This window comes from Rhinolophus sinicus, linkage group LG02, assembly GCF_036562045.2.
Source record: "Rhinolophus sinicus isolate RSC01 linkage group LG02, ASM3656204v1, whole genome shotgun sequence".
NCBI lineage: Eukaryota > Metazoa > Chordata > Mammalia > Chiroptera > Rhinolophidae > Rhinolophus > Rhinolophus sinicus.
In genome coordinates this window covers 182,650,366-182,674,701 of record NC_133752.1, presented here as the reverse complement: position 1 = coordinate 182,674,701, position 24,336 = coordinate 182,650,366, and the positions used below count along the sequence as shown (strand labels likewise).

Here is a 24,336-nt window from a genome sequence, read left to right as displayed (position 1 = left end):
GGGATATAGGTGCCTTTTGTCAAAGGAAAGAAGGACGCAGCTATGTTTGAGGGGTCTCGTATCCTCTGCCAAGTCAGCTCAGCCACACTCACCACAGAACTGTAGCAGCTAAGCTTTGCCCAGGCTTTCCTGATAGTCCTAAAGACAGGGGAAAAGAGAAGAATAAGGAGAGAGAAGTGACAGAGCCAACACAGAGAAACCCATTATTAACTCAGTCTCCCCTGATTCTGGTGTCAGCCATGTTAAGAACCCTCCATTCTAGTCTGTTCTTAATTTGATAAGGATACACTCGTATGCATTGCACAAGGCATACACAGTATGGGCTTAACTAAGTACATGGAGTGAAAGCAATGCTCCCACTACACACAGATACCCACAGAGAGAGAGACTGGGGCCCAACATGGCCCAGTGGGAAGATATGAGATTTGGTGTCGGAAGACTTGGGCTTAAGGCCATGCTCTGACATGCCCCTGAGCAAAACATGTACCCTCTCTAAGTTTCCACATCTGCAAATGAGTATTCTAGTACCTACCTGTAGTGGGTTGAATGGTGCCCCCTAAAATATATGCCCACCTGGGACCTCAGAACGTGACCTTATTTGGAACAAGGGTCTTTGTGTGTGAAGGCAAAGTACAAGCTGGAACACAATGGGGACCTTCGGAAACATTGCCAGCAGGCCACGTAACACACAGATCTTGAGATTAACAATCTTTACCTCCTCAGAAGTTAACCAATAAAAGCTCTGAGTTGGCCCGAGCTGGCCCAATTTGGGGCTCAGTCTTTGAGGCTTGAGTCCCTTGGCCTCTATTCTTGGCTACTGTCTTTCTTAACCCTGGGCCGCCCTTCTGGCTTCCCACAACTCCTGTCGTGCAGGACGCGATAGGCCCTAAACCCAATGACAAGTGTCCTTAGAAGAGACAGAAAAGAAGACAGACACACAGAAAGAAGGCTGTGTGAAGACAGAGGCACAGAGGCAGTGACTAGAGTTACGCTGTCACAAACCAAGGAACTCCAGGAGCCAGCAGAGCTGGAAGAGGAAAGGGAAGATTCCTCTCAAGAGCTTTTGGAGGAAGCACAGTCCTGCTGACATCTTAATTTCGAACTTCTGGCAGGCGTCCAGAACTGTGAGAGAATACAATTCTGTTGTTTCATGCCCGTAAGTTTGTGGTACTTTGTTGCAGCAGTACTACCTTACACGGTCAATGTGAACATCAAGTAGGATAATGCATGTGAAAACCCATTGGGAACTATTTAGAGGGATCTAAGTGGTAGCTATCATTACTGAATCACAAAATTTGGGAGAGTAGCATGGCTTCTGTGAGGAACTGAATTCCAGACCTGCCCCTAAGGACACAGAGAGGCCCCTTAGAAAACTGGGGACTGGCTCCTTCCTGGGCCAGCGCCTCATTCCACTTGCACGTGTGCCTCTGAGGAGGATTAGAGTATCAGTGAGTGTAGGAAGAAGGTGCCCAACTGCTCTCAGACACTGGTCACGTGGCAAGCATCACACACGGAGGCCACCATCTGCACTAACAACTCACATTCAAGAACAGTTCAATGTCAGCCTTTCTCTCATCCTGAATGAGCCAGCACCAAGGGCAGGTGCCCCTGGGGCAAGAGTCTGTCCATGAACAGTGTCACTGTGGGTCAGAGCATTTCAGAGCAGACGAGCTCCAGGCTGAAGAAGGAAGGGCGCCCGGCCAGGCCCTCAACTACCCATCTCTGATCCAAAGAGGCTCATTTAGGACTTTCCTGAGTCTGACGTGATCCTTCCCAGCCATTGCTTGTTTTATTTTTGGTCTTTCTGGTTTTAATTAATTGGAAAACACTTCAGAAATTGCAAAGTTCTAACAACTGGATAAAAGTTAACTTAATTAGCTGATGTTCCAAATCAGATTATGTAGCTATTTAAATAGAGGTGACCCTAGAACAACAGGTTTAAACTGCGTGTATCCACTTATGCTCAGATTTTTTTTCCATATGTACTGTAAATGCATTTTCTCTTCCTCATGGTTCTTAATAACATTTTCTTTTTTCTAGCTTACTTTATTGTAAGAATACAGTATTAAAATACATATGACATATAAACTGTGGTGACTGACTGTTTGTTACTGGTAAGGCTTCCGGTCACGAGTAGGCTTTTATTTATTTTCAATTACAGTTGACATTCAATGTTGTTTTATATTAGTTCCAGGTATACAGCAAAGCGGCTAGACATTTATATAATTTATGAAGTGATCTCCCCAATAAGTCTAGTAACCACCTGGCACCATCAGCCATTCCTTTTTAAGGGGAGTCCTGAGTAATGAATTTTTTTCCTTGATATTAAAATCCACAGTCCTTGAGGGACTGGTGAATAGATACAGTGAATAAACTGATCAAAGCAGGTTGGCAAAAAGCACAAAAAGAGTAACATGCATGCATGGATGGAAGACACACAGAGAAGGAAAACCTGCTGCAGAAACTGTAAAAGAAAAGGAATGTAAGAGACAGGTGGGATTATAATCCTTGATGAATTTAATGGTGGCTTTAGACTTTATAATTTGCTTGTATGAAAGTTGGTACTATTCCCATTTTATAAATCAGAATAAACAGGAGGCAGGTTGGCAATCTGCCTTCAGAGAACAAACATTTTCTTATCAGGAATTAATGGGGTGAGTGGCCTCAGTGGCCTTCAAAGGTTCCTTCCAAGTGTGAAATTCACCCTCCTCAACTGCAAAGTCTGCAGTGACTCACTCCACCCTCTACAAGGTCAAGGTTCTTGTCATACAGTACAGAACAATCAGGCCTATCTTGGAAGTTAAGTCAGGCAAAGGAGAGTATATAGAAGTACTCAGAGATGAGACTGAAAAGAGACAGGCAGGGGCCCAATCATGAAGGGCTAAGGAGACTGAATTTTATTCTCTAGACAATCGGGAACCACTCAAGTTTTACAAAGGGAAGTGACATCACCAGATTTGCCCTTTAAAGAGATTAAGCCTCATGAAGAACGGAGACTTCAGCGAAGTTTCCAGAGAGACTCCAGGGAAGACCAGTGACAGAACAATGGTCCAGACAAACGTGATATAGAAACAACTTAAGTGTCCATCAACAGATGAATAGATAATGTGACACACACACACACACACACACACACACACACACACACACACACACACTCAGGAACATTACTCAGCCATGACAAAGAGAATCCTACCATTTGCAACAACATAGATGGACCTTGAGGACAATATGCTAAGTCAAGTAAATGAGAGAAAGAGAAATAACGTCCTCGTACGATCAATCTTACCAGTGAAAAATTTAAAAGCTAAACTCATAAAAACAGAACAGATTGATGGTTGCCAGATGTGGGGGGTGCAGAAAAATGGATGAAGGTGATCAAAAGGTACAGACTTGCATTATAAGATAAAGTTCTGAGGGGTCCAATGTACACTGTGATGACTCTAGTTAACAACACTGGATTGTACATTTGACAGTGGCTGAGAGAGATCTTAAAAGTTCTCATCACCAGGAAAAAAAGAAATTGCAACTCTGTGAGATGATGGATGTTAACTAAACTTACTGTGATATCATTTTGCAATATATACATATATCAAACCATCATATTCTACACCTTAAACTTATTTATGCCAATTATAGCTCAATAATTGTGGGTGAGGGGGAAGGCTAGCAGTACACATGGACAAAGTAAAACATCCAAAAGTCACTTAGCTAGAACTTTAAGATTTTTGTCATTGCATTTTACCTAATAAGTAACTGGTATCTAATGCTTGAAAAAATAATAACAGCAGCAATAGTAATTAATAATGACACATGAAGTCCTGATTTAGGATTAAAGGAAACTACCCCCTTTCTCCGAGTGCTTTATCACTTAGACCCTCTTTGCAAACTACGCTATCTAAGAGCAAATGATACTCTAATAAAGTAGTAGAAGACTTGTTCTTTGTCACTTGTCTTTTCCCTAGAACAGTTAAAATGGTTACATGTTAAGGTTTGAAAGGATCTCTCTGTAGGGAAGGGAGGTAAGACAACATGAGCTGCAATAGCAGCAAACTGGAGAGCAGGTGAGAGCCAAGTGAGTGCGCAAACGGTCAAGAAAACAAATACTCGTACTGAAGGTAAGCAGCAGGTGATAGTAAACCAGGGAGAAATTTGTTAGGGTTAAGTCAATTAATGGTAATTAGATGCAGATAACTAAGGAGGATTGTAATCAAAGTACAGTGATGGTGGCCGACTTATAAATTAAGGATTAGCGATACAGAATTAGTTTAAGGACAGAATGAAGACTTCATCATTAAGCCATTAGTTCAATAAATACTGATCAACTATTGTGTATCTCACATTGTACAAGGCCACAGGGATCCAAATTCAGGCCACACACGTTTGCTGCCTGCACAGCACTCACCATTTGGCCGTGTAGATACACACTCAGCTCTGACTCACTGTGGTTAATTATCTGAGTAAGGTGCCATGGGCACACAGAGGAAGGCGCATGGAGCATAGGGAAGCCCTCAGAGGAATGGCGTTTATGCCAGGTCTTCAATTTCATCAAGCAGAAGAGGAGGAGGAATGGACACTCCAGGTGAGCGTTCGGCTCAGCAAAGGCAGGAAGACATTGCAGTACACCAAGTAGAGCCAGAACACAGGATGCTTGGGGCAACAAAGCTAATAAGACAGGCCAGCCCAGACTATGAGGGTCTCGGACCCCATTCTATGAAGTCTGAACTCTAACTATAGCCGGTCAGGCACCACTGATGCTTTGTTTGTTTTGCATTTATGTTATTGTGGTAAAATACACAGAACAAAGTTACCACGAGAGACTTTTAGTACAGTCAATCATGTTGTGCAAACATATTACTCTCCAGCTCCGGAACCTTTTCCTCACTCTAAAGGGAAATCCTATACATATTAAGTAATCACTCCTCCTTCTCCCCTCATCCCCTGGCAACCACTAATCTGCTTTCTGTCTCTATAGATCTATTCTGGATTGTTCATATAAATGGAATAATACGACATGTAACCTTTGGTGTCTGGCTTCTTTCATTTAACAAGTTTTCAATATTCGTCCATGTTGTAGCATATATCTGTACTTTATTCCTTTTATGGCTGCATAATATTACATTGCGTGACTATCCCACATTTTGTTTACCCATTCATCAGTTGATGGGCATTTGGGTTGTTTCCTCCTTTTTGCTATTGCGACTAGTGCTGCTATGAACACTGGTGCACAAGTTTATTTGAACACCTGTTACCAATTCTTTTGGGAATATACCCAGGACTAAAATTGCTGCCTTCTATGGTCATTCTATGTTCTGCTTATTGTAAAATGACCAAAGTCACCGATGGTTCTTAGGCCAAGGAATGGCACATTGGGCTCAATGTTTTAGCCATTGATACCAAGTGACTAGGGAGGAGAGAACAGATTGAGAAAAGAGTGAAGGCAGGGAGCCCATCCAGGAGACTACTGCCCCAGCCCAGGTAAGAGAATAGAAAGCTTTAATTCATGGCATGGGAAATGACCAGAGGAATGAAGAAAAGAGGGTAGATTTAAGATACATTTCTGAGGCAGAATGAGCAAGAATTGATGAGCAATTAGATGTAGGAGAGGACTGAGAAAAACACTTTATTCATAGCTCCACATTATAGTGTGGGTTATGTGTTGACAATTCTCCTTCTTGACTAGATGCTGAGCTTCAAAAAGGAGTCATGTATTAGTCACCTTCACATCCCCAGTGCTTAGCACAGAACCTGACCCAGTAAATGAACAAAGAACAAGTTTAGTGTCTGGCTGACACTGTTATTCACAAGAGAAAAAGACCTGATAGATAATGGCTGTGAATGGGGGGTTTAAGATGACTCTTCACTGTCTGTTTGAGAAAGAGGATGGATGGTGATCAGTTTGCTGAAACAGGGAACACAGAATTGGTTCAGACAGGTTTTTGTGGGAACATGAAGGTAGGGGTGTCTAACAGAGCTAGAAACTCAGAGCTAAGTCTTAGGGGGATTATGCAACAAAAGACAGTATTTTGACATCAAATGTTGGTAGCTTTACTCATTAAAATCTCTCTCATTTAGATATCTAACTTCATGAGTCAACTCAAATTCCATAATATAATGGCATAAATATCTTCCTAGGAAGAACTGGGAACAACAGGAGTAAAAACTATCCTGTGGGTTATGGCTTAATCTACATTATGCCACAGCTAGGCTTCAGGCAGATCTAGGCACATCTCCAATGTTGGCAGGGCAGGGAGTCCTCAAACATTTACTTTCCTAAGATGATCTACACTGGAGAGAAGGGGCCTTTACAAGGAAGTTTAAGTAAAAGAGGACAACCCAACCAGAGTATGAGGAGGACAGCATGGTGTCTCTTTCAGGAAAATAGCCTTAAAGATGCAGATCTGAGTCTTCCTTGAGAAAAGGTCCACTTTTGAGTCAAGAAGACTATGTGTGTGTGAGATAGGCTGGAATAAATTGTGTTACCAGCTCCACTTTTTTATCCTTCCCTAATTCCACATCTCGTTTCCATGCAACTTGCAGTGCCCATCCACTGATAGACATTCTGCCCCACCATTAGCTCTGGGCTAAGTCATGTGATGTGGTTTAGTCAATGGGATATTGCCTGATGTGTTCCCAGCAGAAGCTTGAAACCTTTCTTTTGCATGATAGCATGCCAGGGCTGAAAGACTTGGGGAGCAGAGCCAAGTCACCTCACTGCTCTAGCTGAGGTCAGCCTAGATCAACCAACAGACATCCAACTCCAAGACACTGAGTGAGCCCCAAGTGAGCGCCAAGATCAGCAGAGCCATCTACTTCCAGATGCATAAGTAAATGCTTAGTGTTGTACACTGAGTTTGGGGGGTTGTTTGGCCTGCAGTAGTATTGTGGTAACGGTTAACTGATACAAGGTCCTTTGCCACGGTTCTTTGACTCAACACTGTGAGAACTTCAGGAAACACAGAGCCCTTTTGAGGGGATCATAGATTCGCCAACATGGAAGACAGTCTCATTCCCGCACACATCATAGATGATTTTTTTAGAAACATTAATAATCAGTCTTCAAAGAGAAAGCATTTCCTTGTACAATAGACTTCACACACACCAGGAAAAAACTTACCCCTGTGACCCTTATTTGTTTTTGGAAGGATCTGAGAGATTATCTTATCTAGATCAATGTTGCTGAATTACAGGTTGCCATTAATTAGTAGGCAACAACATCAATTTAATGGATCTTGACTAGGACTTTTTTGGGGAAAAGATGGAATGCAATGAAAAATATCAGAGTATATTACAGATAGTATTATTTCCTGAAACATTTTTTTCAGGTGTGTGTGGATAAAAGAGAGACACACACATAGAGACAGAAGGAAGAGGAAGAAGAGAAAAAAATAGTAGTGATAAATAACACTACGAAAGTACTAGGTAATGGTCAAAGAAAGTTGAAAACCACAAGCTGAAAGGTAGTTGAACAGAATTTTACAACTCACCGAGCTCAGCATCCAAGCAAACTCAGAAGAAATGAGCAGGAGACAGGTGACAGAAGCAACAGAAGGAATCAGTGGGCCAGAGTAACTAACAGGACCAGCAGCTTCCACTCACTTCTAGCATGCTGCACAGAAACTCCCTTGCAGGATTTTGAAAAACACTTTTGTCTACTTAATCTCACTTGAGTCTCATGATGGCACCATTTTACAAATGAAGAAATCAAGGCTCAAAGAGGTCGAGTCCTTCGTGTGAAGGTAAAATGGTAAGTGGCAGAGTGCAGAAGAGAAGCAAGGTCTTTGATCTCCTATTCCACATTCTCACTATAATCTCTACCAGCTCCAACACATCCTTGAGCTCTCTCAGCTCTCTGTCACACAGAGTCTTCACCTGTTTCCAAAATCTAAATTAAATCCCCTCTGGATATACTTGCTAATAGTGTTCTTTTCTTTCATTGAGAAAACCAAATTTTCTTACTTGTATAATTACTTAATATCTGTTTAATATGTTTCATCCACTAGCCTACTCCACTGTCATTCCATAAAGAAAGGAGCCCTGTGTGGGTCCTTACAATATGCAGCACCTATTCAGTGCTTGACACATAGTAGGCACTCGGTGAACAGCTGTTTAATGAATGAACACAAACCACACTACCTCAGGTGAGAAAAGTAGACCTAACTCTCCCACTGTCCAACTCCAACCATAAATCAGTTGTATCCTTATTTTCCTGAAAGAGACAAAGACTATACAAAGTTTCCAAACAGACCCTCATAATATGATAACCAGGTGAATAGTGATCAGAAGGGTGTTACCAGCAACGCTTTTGCTAGAGAGAACTACAAGCTGACCCTGAATCCAGGAGCTGAGAAAACCTGCCCAGTTGCTGGACCTCCTTCTCAAGAGAACTCTGAGCCCTGATCCTCTACTTGGTCTTGGCTTTCAAATGATTTACAAGTCAGCTGGTGTCCACAAACCCACTGGATGAACTCGGATAAAACACACATGCAAAATATTAAACCTACTTCACCTCAGCACTATTTAACAAACAAGTTGTTTGACAAAGGTCAGCAGACTTACCGTACTCGTGGCTTGAGAACTCCACTGCGCTCTCCAATTGCCCTTCCTATTTATATCCTCTTACTGGCTTCACCTCAGTCATCTGATGTAGTAGATGCTGCAGGATGCCATCTAACTCCCCTGCTCCTGAGAGTTGGTGCTCATGGCTCTCAGCTGAGTCTCTCTCTGAGTTTTGCCCTCAACGAGAATTCCCCCAGGTCATACCCCTCCCCTGCACAAGGCTGCATCCAGGCAATGATGGGAGGGTACAAAAGCCCCATTGTGGGACACCTTTGAAGGGCTGTTCCAGTTCCAGATCTCCGTATGTGACAGGCTGAGGCATCTGAGCATCATCACTGTCCAAATCCTCCCTCTGCCCAATCCTGCCTTCATCATCCTTCTGCTCCCCACCACACACACACACACACACACACACACACACACATTGATCCCATGGGCGTGCCTCAATACACACTTCTTACATGTACATCTCTGGCTCAGAATCTCTTTCTCAAGGAACCAAAACTAAGAAAACTAAGCTGCCTCTCAAGTCATTACCATGGTGGCTTGGATTTTTTGTTTGGTTTTTAGTATATAAATAAATGTATATGAAAATGTTAGAACCCTTATACCTCACAGGTCAGTAATTTTCCCATAACAAGGTATAAGCAAACCTCCCGCTTACAACTAGTGGTACAGCAAATATTTTTATGGAGTGTGTTTTGGGAACTCTGAGGTATATTTTTGATAAAAACAGTATGGCCAAAGATCTTTAAAAAGACCACTTTCCTTCGCAGCATCTGCTTGTTTGTAGCCATACATTCTTGGATACTTTTTTCTTTTTGGGGGGGGTTCATTTTTTGTTGTCTGTGTCTTGTGCTAAATACCAAGCTCCATGACCATCATTTAGAAAGTTGTAACAAAGGCAGAATCTCACCTACCCCTCACCACCCATTACTAAATGAGGAGCTGCAGTTTAACAAGATCACCAGGTGATTTGTACTCACATGAAAGTTTGAGAACCACTGGTCTATATATACATATATAAAGAACTCATTGAACTCAACAACAAAAACAGAAACAAGCCAATTAAAAAATGGGCAGATGACCTGAACAGACACTTCTCCCAAGAAGATAAACAAATGGCCAACAGATATATGAAAAAATGCTCAACTTCACTAGCTATTAGGGCAATGCAAATTAAAATCACAATGAGATACCACCTCACACCCACTAGAATGGCTATCATCAACAAGACAAGTCATAACAAGTGTTGGAGAGGCTGTGGAGAAAAAGGAACCCTCACACACCGTTGGTGGGAATATAAACTGGTACAACCGCTATGGAAAACTGTATGGAGTTTCCTCAAAAAAATTAAGAATAGAATTACCATACAATGCAGTAATCCCCTTTCTAGGTATCTACCAAAAAAATCTGAAAACACTTATCCATAGAGATATATGTACTCCTGTGTTCATTGCAGCATTATTCACAGTGGCCAAGACATGGAAACAACCAAAGTGTCCATAGGTGATTGGATAAAGAAGATGTGGTACATATACACAATGGAATATTACATGGCCACAAGAAAAGATGAAATACTGCCATTTGCAACAACATGGATAGATCTTGAGATTATGCTAAGTGAAATAAGTCAGAAAAAGTTGAGAACCATATGATTTCACTCATATGTGGGATATAAAACTGAAAGCAACAAACAAACAAGACAAAAAACAAACAAAAACTCAGGACACAGACAACAGTATGGTGGTTATCAGAGGGTAAGGGGGAGGGGTGGCAAAAGAGGGTAAAGGGGATCAAATATATGGTGACAGAAGGAGAACTGATTCTGGGTGGTGAACACACAATGCAATATGTAGGTGTTATAGAATTGTATACTTGAAACCTGTATAACTTTACTGATTAATGTCACCCCAAAATTTAATAAAAATTTTTTTAAAAAGATCACTGGTCTAAACTATGAAGGTTCAGTATCATATTTTAACTTGTAGGTACTTGGGATATCCACTCACTCACATACCACATCCACTAATCACCAAGTCCTACTGAAGCTATCTCCAAAATGACCCTTTTGGACTATATTGCTTAATCCCAGTTCATGCCCTCTTATCTATTGAGGACGACACTTTGTGTAGCAAGAGTTGAGATTACTGGATGAATGGATGAGTTTATTGGACCATCTTAATGGTTTTTTTAATTCTAAAATATATCATTCTTTGCAAATCATTTTTAATACAGCTTTAAATCAAGTTTTTCAGTGTCTTATATCAGAAATCCTCAAGTAAGCTGCATCATTTAATTGACTTTGTCCTCGTGTGCCATTAATCAATCCCTGATTCACTGTTTTCAATCTTCTAAAACTAAATAACCACTACACATGAGGAGGAAATGAACAGGATTGTGCTAGAATCAGAATTAAATGATGGGACATAGACTTGAATTCTAAAAAGAACAATATAGTAAAATTTAGGAGAACAAGGGGAAATTAGGAAAGTTGAAGAAAGCTCAGCGATTTATTTATCTTAGCCAATTTGCTCATCAAAGGAGTATTTCCTCTTAGTTCTAAAGTACAGGTGGTCCTCAGCGAACGTCAGGTGTTTTCAGAGAAGTGACACATACATGGTGGTTAAGATTCTGGGCCTGCACAAATGTCAGTTAACTCATGGAACACCAAAAATCAATGTAATACTGGAATAGGAGCCCCAGAGAACCAAAGCACCCCATGCAATAATATCTCTATGGATAAGGCATTCAGTGCTTGACCTTGTGTGAAGGACACATTTATCCCCAGCTGCCCTGGAATCAGCCTTCACACACCCTCCCACTGTTTGGGACACCAGTCCTTTACCTGAACAGCCTCTATTCAAAAGCCAGCCCTTCTACTGTGACGTCCTCTACCCAGCCTGTATTCTAGAAAACCACAAATCACCTTCCCAAAAGCCAGGACATGTGGTTTACCTGTTATAACTTCCTAACCTGAGTATATTAACCACCATTTAAACCTTACCAGGAAATTTAGTCCAAGATTAAAATTGAAACACCCCTTCAGGGCTATTTTGACAAAAGGAAAAATTTTAAAGGCAGAGAGAGACATGGGTAGGTACCCATTCTTTTTTTTTAAAAAATCATATAAACTGTTCAATTAAAACCAAAGTCAGAAAAAGAGGGAGAAAAAAAGAAACAGCAAAAAAATTCAATGAACAGAAAGAAGTTACAAACAAGGTAGATAGCTATCCAATTATAGCAATAATCACTTTAAATGTGAGGGGTCTAACTACATCATGAAAAGACAGATTGTCGGAGAGGATAAAAACACAAGCCCCAACTTTATGTTGTCTATAAGAAACCCATTTTAAATATAATGGTGATGGAAGGAGAACTGACTCTGGGTGATGAACACACAATGGGATTTATAGATGATGTAATACAGAATTGTACACCTGAAATCTATGTAATTTTACTAACAATTGTCACCCCAATAAATTTAATAAAAAAAATATATAATGGTTAGAAACTGTCTAATTTACATTTTTCCTGTTTTTCATAGAGAGGATAGCTGTTCTCCCATTATTGTGTACTGTGAATTTATCTGGGCTAACACTCAAGCAGAAATTTCAGCTTTAGACTTGCTGGGCAGATGGCATGCAAGCAGGGGCAGGTCAGTGAGCAGCTCTGGGCATCTCTAAAAGGGAGCATGCCACCTTCCAGCTGGGTCAGATTACTTTCATCTTTTGGTCACATCAGTAGCTCAAATTGCAGGCTCACTTTTTGTGGCCCCCTAGCTCAGAAATACAAAACCTCCCTGTTTCCTTCAGCATCAATGCTGAGTGTATCTGATCACAATTTGTTGAAAGAAAATTGTGCTATTAAATGAGTACCTCTTCTAGGGCACTCTACACCTCAGGCAAATTCACAGCATCACCACAGTTCGTCATATCTCAAGTTTCCAGAGCTCACCCATATAGGAGCACCGGGAAGCCCAACGAAGTCCCTGGGAAAGGTACGTCAACATCTTCCATCCTACAAGACACGGTGCTGTGCTCAGACTACAGGTACACAAGTAAAAGCTAGACTTGGGAAATGATCACTGATCTGGAATAGAGGTAATCATTTCACATTTCTGTTCCCTTGCACAAATGAGGAACCTATTTAAAATCCATAAGGAATGTTTGGAATTCATTAAGGATCTCTTTCTAAAACTCAGCTCAACCAAGAGACCCCTAGAGGGAAAGAGGTGAGATGCAGGAGACGCGGAAGGAGGGCACAGGCAAAAGGGATGAGTTCTCCCTTACTCCTGGGTCTGCAGACACGAGGCGATTACCGCTGGTCTTGAATACAAATGGAGAAGCTCTGGTTTATAATATAATTTCAGAGGACTGTATACTGGTGGCTGGTGGGTAAGTATCAAAAGTGTCACCTGTATTCTCAGGGGGAAAATAATCTCTCTCTTTGGAAAGAAATTCACTCCAGCATTTTGCTTAGGGCACAGTTTGCAAAAGGTCCTTGTTCAATATAGGGCAAAACTCATTAGAACGCTTGACCCCATTCTCAATGATGACCACCAGATTACTCCCACTCAACAGAGCTCCAGAGGCAGAACCAGACTTAACTGACATAAATTAGTGGTTCTCAACTGGGGGCAATTTTTGTACCCTACTCCTACCCCAGGACATTCGACAATGTCTGGAGATATTTTGGGTGTCACAACTGGCATCAGGTTGGGTAGAGGCAAGAGGTGCTGCCACACATCTACAATGCACAGACAACCCCATCATGAGCTCAGAATATCCAGAGTGCCAAGGCTGAGACACCGGTATAAGTGAAGAAGAAGAGAAAACCGATGTAAGTGAACGCATTGGTGCAGCATGAAATTCAATTTAGGGAGAGTTAAAGGATCTGAAAAAACATGGAGAAGGGGGAAAATTAAGGGTGCTAAAGACATACTTTATCAAAGACAGCCCCAGAGGAGAGAGCAGAGACCTGGGAATGTCATAAAAGCAGGAATCCATTGCAAGGGAAAGGTATAACACACAGGAAGAGAAACTGAAAGGGAGGAAGCAGCATTAAGAATTAATGATGAACGTGAGACACCGAGTTAGGAATCAGGTCATGTGCATTGCATGATGTTTAGCAGCATTTCTAGCCTCTACCCACCAGATGCCCGTAATACCTCCTGCCCAGTTGTGACAACCAAAAATATATCCAGACATTGCCAGATGTTCCTTGAGAAACAAAATCATTCCTGGTTGAAAACCATTCTCCAAGAAAGATATTTTTGAATTAAATATATTTTTTTCTCTCATTTCTTTAATTTTAATCCTTTCTTCTTTTCTAAAATAGGCTTTTTTAAAATTCTTTACATAGATGGGCATTGGATACACTCTCCCTGTTTTTTTTCCAAAAATATTCTTCTGCTAACCTCTCTCCTCAATCATCATTAACTGTATTTGGAATTCTGTATTGACTGTTACTTCCTTCAGCACTTTGAAGATATCAATACACTGTCTTCTTGTCTCTATCATTACTGTTGGAAGCTCTATTCTTAGCTTGTTTGTCATTTGCAGGTAATGTTTTTTTTTTGCATCAGGTTATTTCTAGGATTTTTCCTTTGTTTTTGTTTTTTTTTGCTGACTCACCATAGTATGTTTATACGTGGATTTGTTTTTAATTATTCTGCTTGGTAGTCATTATTTCATAAATCAAAGAATTTGTGTTTCTCATCAATTCTGGAAAATTCTCAGACATTGCCCCTTTCTTTCTTTACTTTCCTCTCTCTCTCCCTCTCCTTTTTTCTTTCTATTCTCAGAATCCAGAACAGGATTTCTATTAAATGTATATATATTGGACTTTCTCATTCTGTCTTCTGTATTTCAACCTCCTCCTCCTTATTTTTCAATCTCCTATCTCTCTACAGTACATTTGGGGTAATTTCTTCAGATATATCTTCCAGGCCTAATTCTCTCTTCAACTGTGTCTAATTTGCAGTTTTAATGACAATAGAAAACATACTTTCTAATGCTCAGGTGTACAATGACTGAACAAATACATGATTAAGACACTAATTCTCAACTCAAGAACTTTACATCTAGTAAACTAACCAGACACATGAAAGGAAAATTATATTACAGTATATAATAAGAGCAGAATTCAAGACGTCTATAGGAATTGCCAAAGGAAACATAAAGAATGACTTAAAAATGCGGAGGGGAAAAAACGGAATCCATGAAGGAGGTCATCTCTTAGCTAGGTTTGAAGAATACTTTTTCTAGGAGGAGACTGTGAGGAAGGGTACGCAAGCAGATGGTAAAACATGTGCAAAAATAATGAATCTTTAGGGAACAATAAAGAATTAAGTGTAACTACTGCATGGATACATCTGTAGAGAGTGGTGAGAGATGCTAGACTGTCAGTTAAAGCTAGTTAAGAAAGCCCTTATGTACCACGTATGAAGTGTTTACAGTTTATTCGGTTGACAATGGGGAAGCAACAGAGGTGTTCAAGGGGATCTAGGTGAAAGGAGAAAGGAGAAACAGAAGAAGGGAGGGAGGTAGACATATATGAATTTGGGAAAGCTAACCCTGTGGACATGGAAGAATTAAAACGTAGGGAGGCTGGTTACAAGATGGCTGCACTAATCTCGGTAGAGAAGATGAGAACCTGAGCTAAGATAGTATTGGTAGAGATGGAGAGGAGGCACTGAATTAGAGATATTTCTAAGGCAGACATAGGACTGTGTTATCCAGCTGGCTGTGGAGGCTGATGGCCAGCAGAGGGTTAAGCATAAGGACAGCCAGTTTTTATATCGAGAGTCTGATGGACTGACACCATTAAACTGAGTAAGAAATTGACTTTGAGAGCAACCAGAAGAAAGTTCCATTCAAGGAACATAAATTTGGAAATGTATGGACTGTATCCATGCTGAAAAGTCTGCTAGGAAGTTGTAAACACATCTTTAAAGCTTGTTAGCAAAATCAGACGGGGAAGTATTGTTTTGGAGTCATCGGAGTATACAGCTGGGAACTGAATACAATGGAAGAAAGTAATCGACGATCAGCTGGGGGTGGGGAGTGACGAAAGATGTAAGCTGTGTGGTGATGCAAATTGTAAAGTGTGGTCTTCAAAAATTAGGTATCAAACCTATACAAAATATCTGGCATGGGGATAGTTTCCAAACTTTCCTCCTATGGTTCTCTCAAATTTATTTTCTTTTAATTGAAGAAATAATTTAATAACATCTTTTGCACCCAATATATTTTAACATTATATTTTTATAATAGTATATTTAATGCTATGTTATTAGTATTTTAATAGTATACCAGTTAAACAACTTAACAAAAACATGCATGTGTACAATCACCTAATATGAAATCTTCTATCTAAGCACTTATCACACTGAATTAAAATACTTGATTTACTATCTGTCTTCTCCTGTAGACTTTGAGCTCCTGAGACAGCGGTGATGCCTCACTGAATTTTCTATCCCAAGGATTTGTCACAGCACATGGTACAGAGTGGAAACTTTGTTATGTACTGGATGGATGGATGGATGGATGGATGGATGGATGGATGGATGGAGCGATCCCAAAAGGGGAGACTGTTTTTTCAACTTAACCTGCTGTGATTTATTTACTGATTAAAACATTCTCTGCCATGAGGAAAGAACACTACATCCAGGACCATGGAGAGTTTCACAAGGTTGTTCACCACACAAGATGGCAAGTGGGATTAAGTAAAGTTTAATACAAGAAAACCTACTGTACAAGTAAGTCACACAATGAAGAGAAAGGATGATGGAATAGGGTGGTAGCAAGAGTAAAAACAGCTCAATAAAATGAGAACTCAAGAAGTTCTAGTCATTTAGTGTTTTTTAAACTGCTCCTAAATTGTAGAGTAGTGTGATTTATAAAACACAAAAAAATAATTTTTAAATTCTTAAAGATAAAAAAACTCCCACAATTGAGAAATAATTGTACAGTTATTTCGTGCCTACAAAATAACTCCTTCACATCAGCTCCTTCATCAGACTTATACTGTATGCAAAAAAAAAAGAAAGCTCAGAAAATATGAGGGGTGAAATATGAAGGGTGTATGTCTAGCAAAGTCTGGATTTGTAAGACATTCTGATAGACTTCAACTGGCTTATCCCATCCCAGAGTTTTCTTCAAACTAGCAACATAAGCTATCTATCTATCTGTCTCTCTCTCTCTCTCTCTCTCTCTCTCTCTCTCTCTCTCTATCTATCTATATATACATATACATATATATACACATATACGCATATGTATATATACGTGTATATATATACAAGTGTGTGCATACACATACATATATATACACATACACATGTATGCATAAATATATATGCATGTATATACAAGTGTGTGCATACATATACATACATATACACACATATGTGTGTGTATATATATATATGTGTGTGTATATATATATGAACAAATGATAAAATTAAATTTTTTTAAAGAAATACAAGAAGAAGAAAGGAAACTGGATGCTTTCACACAAAATACATATTAAAATCAATAAATTCCTGTAAGAGTCAAATAAATGTAATAATTGACCTTATAATCACAATTGAGACTTATACCAGAAGCTATACCAGCATCTAAATTTTTCTATAATAAAACACCAATAAAATGCTTGTGTACTACATCATTAAATATTCAGGCTTACTTTGTAAGTATACAAATAATAATAATACCAGTTGCTTGGAAAAATTCAGTATTTTATTGCTAATTGAAAGCTCCAAGGAATAAAGAGAATGACGGGCTTTTGTTTTTGAAAACCTACAAGTTAAAAATAGAAACCTATTCCAAATATCAGAGTACAGTGCTCTGTATTCTGAAAAAAGCCAACTCAAAGGGAAACGTGGTAAAATCGTGCATCTGGCAGCTGCCATTTCACACTCCTCTTTGTCAAGAAGTGTCACAACCTTTCAGCTACTCCGGCAAAGGCAGCACTTGATTTCTTAAGTTCAGATTTTACTGAACTTTGAAAGCAAGCCGAGTTGTTTTCCCTTTGTGATAACATCAAAACCCTGGAGATTTCAAACATACATATGGAAAAATGTTCACACCCCAGATCATGATTTTTCTCCTCTCAAAATGACCCTCAGGGCGGACAAGAAAGATGGGTAGTTTTGCCATGGCGGAGCTAGCTGATGACATGCAAGTGTCCGCCCGTACCCTACAGTTCAATCTCTTCGATTTTCATCTAGCCATTTAACCAAAGATACTTTGGAGGGCGTCCCCCACGGCGTATCTGTGAGCCTCAGGAATCAAGCCCCCAGGAGGGGCAGCCTGCAGCACACAGGCTGCTGAAGCTCACTCTACGCCATGAACACAGTGTCCCCTGGCATAGAGCCCAGGAGTCGACATTTTTAACAAGTTTAATGGTGACTGAACATTTTATGCAATTGGCTGTTTTAGAGATTGCTTTTGACAATCTGGAACGTCTGCAACATAAGCATCTCATCTCTAGGTGGCAGCATCTGTGAATGGTTGAGTGGTACTGTGAATGCTGACTGTCAACATTCAAAGACTGATTTCCAGGACAGGAATTATGCACTGGATTTGGCCGACTAAACCATTATCACAAAGTGCTGTATCTATGGAAGAAAAACATGGCAGGACAGATGTTACAAAATTTAAACCTCCAAGTCGGAGTTTTTATTACAAACACAATTAACTGGTTATCCTTGCATAGATCAAACTTTCTGTGGCTCATTTAAAGTGCAGTCAATTTTAAGGTAAGATGCTGTAAGCAGTTTTCTTGCCCTAATTGTTTAGGTCACAACTCCCAAGGATCACACAGGTCAGCAGTCAGCAAACATTTTCTGTAAAGGGCTGGATAGTAAATATTTTAGGCTTTGCAGGTCATATGGTCTCTGTCACAATTACTCAATTCTGCCATTGTTACCAGAAAGCAACCGTAGATAACACATGAATATATGACTGAGTGTGACTGTGTCCCAATAAAACTTTACACATAAATACTGAAATTTCAATTTCATGTAACTTTCACGTGTCTCAGAATATTATTATTCTCTGAATTTTTTCCAGCTGTATGCTCTGAATGTTTGTGTCCATCCCCAATTCCCAAAAATCCATATGTTGAATTCCTAATGCCCAATGTGATGGTATTAGGAGGTGGGCACCTGGGAGGTGCTTAGGTCATGAAGGTGGAGCCCTCGTGAATGGGATTAGTGTGCTTCTAATAGACCCCACAGAGATCCCTCACCCCTACTGTCACGTGAGGATACAATGAGAAGTCTGAGACCCAGAAGAGGGCCCTCATCTACCCATGCTGGCACCCCGGTCTCGAACTGCCAGCCTCCAGAACTGTGAGAAATAAATTTCTGTTGTTTACACATATAAACGATCCAGTCTGTAGGCTTTTGTTAGCGCAACCTGAATACACTAAGACACCAATCACGTTTACAAAGTAAAAACTATTCTTAGTTCTTGAGTGGAACTAATCAGGTCAGATCTGGCCCACGGGCAGTAGTCTGCAGACCCCTGACATAGATGGAATTGGAGGAGTAACATGAATTGGCAGCCACTCAGGCGTTCAAAATGACTTTCTGATGACTTTTTCGAATACAAGAGTTTAGTTCAAGACAGATGCCTTGTCACTAAACAGAGGATTAAATAAATTAAACAAACCAACAAAAAGTCATATGACAAAACTTGGAATTCTGATTCAGGGGTTCATTTCCAGATGATCATTTTACTAAATAGAACTAGATCAAATACAGACTTGGGTCAGATATTTCTAAAGACATCCAACCTTCCTTCTGGCAAAGCCAAGCTGTCAATTTGAGGAAATTGTTGCCGTCCATAACATCACACAAGCAGAAATACAGATGCAACCTGGTCAGCAGGCAAATACGTGAACCTTCACTATACTGAGTCCGGAATCTCTAACAGGAAGCCAACAACGTTACCTGTCGTGTCTTGACTCAAGGTTTCCTGGCTGCTGCTGCTGTAAGAAGGCACTGGAGTGATGGACAGTGAGGCTGGGCAAGACAAAGGTGTGGCCAGCTCCGTCTTGCGAGTGAGGGACGGGTAGTACCCGGAGATGCCTGCATCTTTGGAGATGAAGAGCGGCAGATCTGACGGGAGGGGAGGTCTGCCTTGCACATACGGATTTTTCCAGTGGGTGAGCCCAATTGCAACAGGCCCAGCAACGTCATAACCTGGTGAGACAAACACATGAGGTCAGTAGCAGCTATCAAAGCCTTAACTACAGTGATTTTTATATTTCCCAAAGTCTTACCTGTGAGTCAAGTCGAACACCACTTGAGATAAGGATGCATGTTACTTTACGAATAAAGAGGCAGGAATCACCACACTTGATGGATCTTGTTCACTTACTCAACATACATTTATTAATCACATACTATGTGCCCAGTCTTGGTCCTTAAGGAGCTCAGAGTCTAGTAAAGTCTTTGTATAGGAGGTAAGACTTACGTTCATAATGAAAAAATACCTGGAGGCCTACTATGTGCTAGACACTTTGCGTAAGTGATTCCAATCCTCACAGCAATTGTACAAGGGGACTATCACTATTTTAGTTTTATAGATGAGGAAACTGGATCTCAACTTGCCCCCAGGTCAAGCAGTCAGTAAGGGCCAGAAACAGAATCTCAGCCCAGAACTGACTGACTCTAAAATCTATATTTGTTTCCCCCTAAACTACAACTAACCTGGGTACAAAGCAAGATGAAAGAAACAGTTTAAAGTAGGACAGAAATTTCCCTCTGGGGAGAAAGCCCTTTTAGGTGGAAGGACAAGATCATGAAAAAAGTAGCATGAACTTGACCTTATGGGCAAGGGTTGCAACCTTGGGGCCAGAGGACTGCAGTTGTTCTACAGATGTGTTTTCAGTCCATGCTTTTCTTAATTTGAAATAAAAATCAATCAAAATTCACAACAATAAAAATGTACAGAAAAATCAGCCTTCTAGCTTCTCTTGAAAAATCCCTTAATGTTCTCCAAAAATCATGCGACACTGGACTGCATTCCTACATGGTGACTAACAGCTGGAGCAACCACGGCAGCTGCCCTCTTAAGGTGGAGTAAGGGAATTCACATTGTTTCTTCCCCAGTCTGAGACAGACCCCACCATCCCTAATACACTCCCAGCCTACTCACTCATGTGTCTTACATGCCTGACCTGAGCAGGCATCTGCATGTGCAACCGAGATACAGAAGTTAGGAACAGAAAGAATATAAGTGTAGTCAGGAAAACAAATAAATAAGAACAGAAAGGTAGGCTGATACAAGACAGTTGAGGGTCTTAAATGCCAAGGCAAGAAAATTGGATTTTATCTGGCAGGGAAAACAATATACCCAAAAGTTTGTGAAGTGGAGACTGAAATAATCAAATTAATAGCTGCAAAAGTAGCCAGAATCTGTCCCTTCTTCCTCTAGAAGGTCTTAACCATAGTGAAGGGAAGCCCAGTAAAAGATGCTGATATGTGGGGACTGGAGGTGTGAGGGGAGAAAGTCCAAACTGAGGAGTAGGTGTTAGGAACCAAGAAGACCCAAAAGAGGTACAAGGGACAAGACTGAACGATGGCATCTGGGGCAGCCCTCCTACACCATGCTAGAAACCACCAGAACACAGATATGAGTCAGACGGCCCCCGCCCATACTTTACAGCTAAGTGTTCATTCTCTCCATGTGTGTCTCCCTCATGAACTGAGACTCCCTCAAGGTCAGAGGATGTCTCAGTCCTCTTTGAATCTCCCTCCCAGTGTTTCTCTGTTTGACTCCTTCCCTCACTCCTCTTCCACCTCGCACAAAGCGAGACTCCGAGCTGACTCCCAACAGATAGATACCCACTGTTAAGTGAATTCTTCCTAGATGCAAGAGGCTATGAAGTAGAGTTCAGGCGAGAGTTATTAAGGGACCAAATTTAAGTATGGGCAGCAAGAAAGGAAAAGAGGTTCGGAGAGATATGCAACCCTGACATGGGAAGAAAGGAGTTTGGGGCTGCCAGGTAGCTTTGTCTCTCACTGGCATGATGTCAGAAGAGACTTATAGCAACCAGAATGGTGGATGTCCTCATCCTAATTGTGGTGATCAGGACTGGCTTTACAAGGCATGAGGAAGGTTGGGTGTGTTTTTAGACATGAAGAGTGGAGCTTTAGTAGAAATATCTACTGTGTTTCCCCGAAAATAAGACCTAGCCGGACCATTAGCTCTAACGCGTCCTTTGGAGCAAAAATTAATATAAGACCTAGTATTATATTATATAAGACCTGGTTTTATATTATAGTAAAATAAGACCGGGTCTTATCTTAATTTTTGCTACAAAAGACGCAGTAGACCTGATGGCCCGGCTAGGTTTTATTTTCAGGGAAACATGGTATGTGGAAATGTCTGGCAGGAGGCTGGGAAAAAAAAGGAAATGAAGATCAGAAAAAATGGGACCATAGTCACAGACCTATTAGTCGTCCACACAGAAGGCAAGGCTCAAGCCTAGAAATGAACAATCGATTTCACTGTTATAAAATTACACATCCACTAAAACTACCGTATTGCCTAACGCTTCCTGGCACTGTGCTAAGGCATCTACCAGCACCACCTGATTTAAACCTCACAATAGCTCGGTCAGGCAGGTGTTATTATTCCCATTGACAGATGAAGAAACTGAGGCTAAGGGACATTGTTACATCCCCAAGGTCAACAGCTACACAGAAATAACAGCCAAGATTCAAGCCCAGGCTCACTGAAGACAACTTGGGTGCTCTTGGACCACTGAACCATCCTCACTACCAGGGGGTGGGGGGCAAGAGGGATTCTTGGGGCTGGAAACCAGTCCTATTTCCCCACAAATCACTCTTAGGTTATTTCTTTCGTTCTGAACAATTTTTCAGAGAAGGATCTCAATGAAACACTTGAGGAAAGAGAAACGCTGACACATGCCAACTGGATTGTTTGAATTTTTCTTGGTCAGTCACTTTCCTAAAAGGTAACTCAGCAGAATGCAGTGAAGGTGAGTGAAATCTTTCTTGAGCGAGGGCTATGGAGCCTCTAGAAATATTCGACGAGAACACAGATTCTCAACGTTCAGAGCTGTAGAAGACTGATGTGAATCCTACTGACCCAGGACTGCCCCTAAGAGAGTCTGTTACACTAAACCTCCAATACAAATTTGTTTATTTTTTTGTGATCAATACTCTTAGATTGCCCACAGCTACTAAGAGTGTACTGGGGCCGTAGAAATCAAACTCCAGAATGCTCCCATTTAAATCGATGTCCCATTATGTTCCGATTAAAAATTTAAAAACATATTACCTTCTATTCACACCAGAGAACACTTTTACAAGAAAAAGAATTACAGGACCATGTTATCCCTTGCCTTGTTGCTTCAGTCAGAAACTCGCTTAAATCCCTCTTCTCAGTCCACGTTCCCAAGCTCCTGGGGAGTCTTTATACAGAATAGAGCACAGTGTGAAAGCGACATGTTTAATAGTCCCAAGGAACTCTGGTCTCTCCACAGTTCAGGTTTTACCATATCTTTTATAAAATTATAATTGATGTGTAGCATATAGTTAATTTTGAAAAGATATTGTTCACATAGTTAGCAAGCACTTTTTTTAGTTTAAGAAATTACTACAGCATTCACTCCTGAACGGGAGTTCATTAGCAAATATTTTAATCCATGGTGTTGATACAGATGAGCTATGATAAGATCTGCATAATTATGATGGAATATAAATGGACCAGCCTAAGTTTAAAAGTGGCAATGAGGTCACAGTATTTTGAGAGAATAACTAACCGACCATCCAGGGGAACAGCTGGCATCCAAGTGTCCAAGAGGCAAGTAATAGAAATGTCACACTGGTAGCCTGCCCATTCTCTCCCACCCACCAGCCTGTGCCCACGTGGGGAGTGGGGTCTCAGCTCTCTGTGTTCTATGTCAACATTATCACCCACTAGACCCAAAATTGTAAAGAGAAACACGTAAGGAACACTCAAAATTTCAGGCAGTCTTGAGAAAAAAAATGATATTAATTAACTATGAAGTTCGTAAATCTCTTATACATGGGTAAGATGTGAGTTTACTAACAGAAAATAAGGAGTTATCCAAGGTCTCATGGATAAATAGAAAGATTTCAGAAAGAGTCATTTTTCTGTTTCTTGAAATTTTTTGGCAACTCTGCTTTAGGCAGGACATAGGTTCCTATAGAAACTACATTATTAGGAAATCCACAAGTGTGCTGTTTTATTAAATGGAATTCTCTCACAATATGACACTTCTCTGTGAAATGACTCCTCTGTAAGAGGAGGACTGAAATGAAGAAAATGAAAGAAATAAAAGGAGCTTTTAAAACTGAACTCCTTGGAAGACCCAGCGATCTGTCCTCCCTCCAGTATTTTGAGTCTAAGGTTGTTAATTATTTTCTGCTTTTACTATAAATATTGCAAAAGTGCTTCGTGCTGGACAGACTATGGGCACTGAACACTGCCTGATGCCTGTGCAGAATCCATACCCCTTCTTCCTCCCAATAGAGCCCTATTTTGTTTGGGACTTCATCCCAGCCCCACTCAGTCATGTAACTCAGGGCAAGTGACCTCATCCTCACCTCCCTCCCCCTGGGCATGATGGATCTAAAGATAATCTCAGCTCCCTTGTCAATGATTGGTTCGTGGATAGTCATGTGACCCAATCCCATGAGATAGGAAAAGTCTCTGAGGTACTTCAGAGGAAATCCTCTCAGTTCCACAAGTGAAAGCCTGAGGAAGG

At 40.7% G+C, this 24,336-nt stretch overlaps 1 protein-coding gene across 2 annotated transcripts in view; it reads right to left on the bottom strand.

Moving 5' to 3' along the window:
* Positions 1–24,336, bottom strand: part of ANO4 (anoctamin 4) — a 354,484-nt gene that overhangs the window by 313,766 nt on the left and 16,382 nt on the right. For both annotated transcript variants that reach the window (XM_074326212.1, XM_074326210.1), the window contains exon 3: positions 19,523–19,774. In XM_074326212.1, the coding sequence (XP_074182313.1) occupies positions 19,523–19,774 (252 nt within the window). The remainder of the gene's footprint in view (positions 1–19,522; positions 19,775–24,336) is intronic.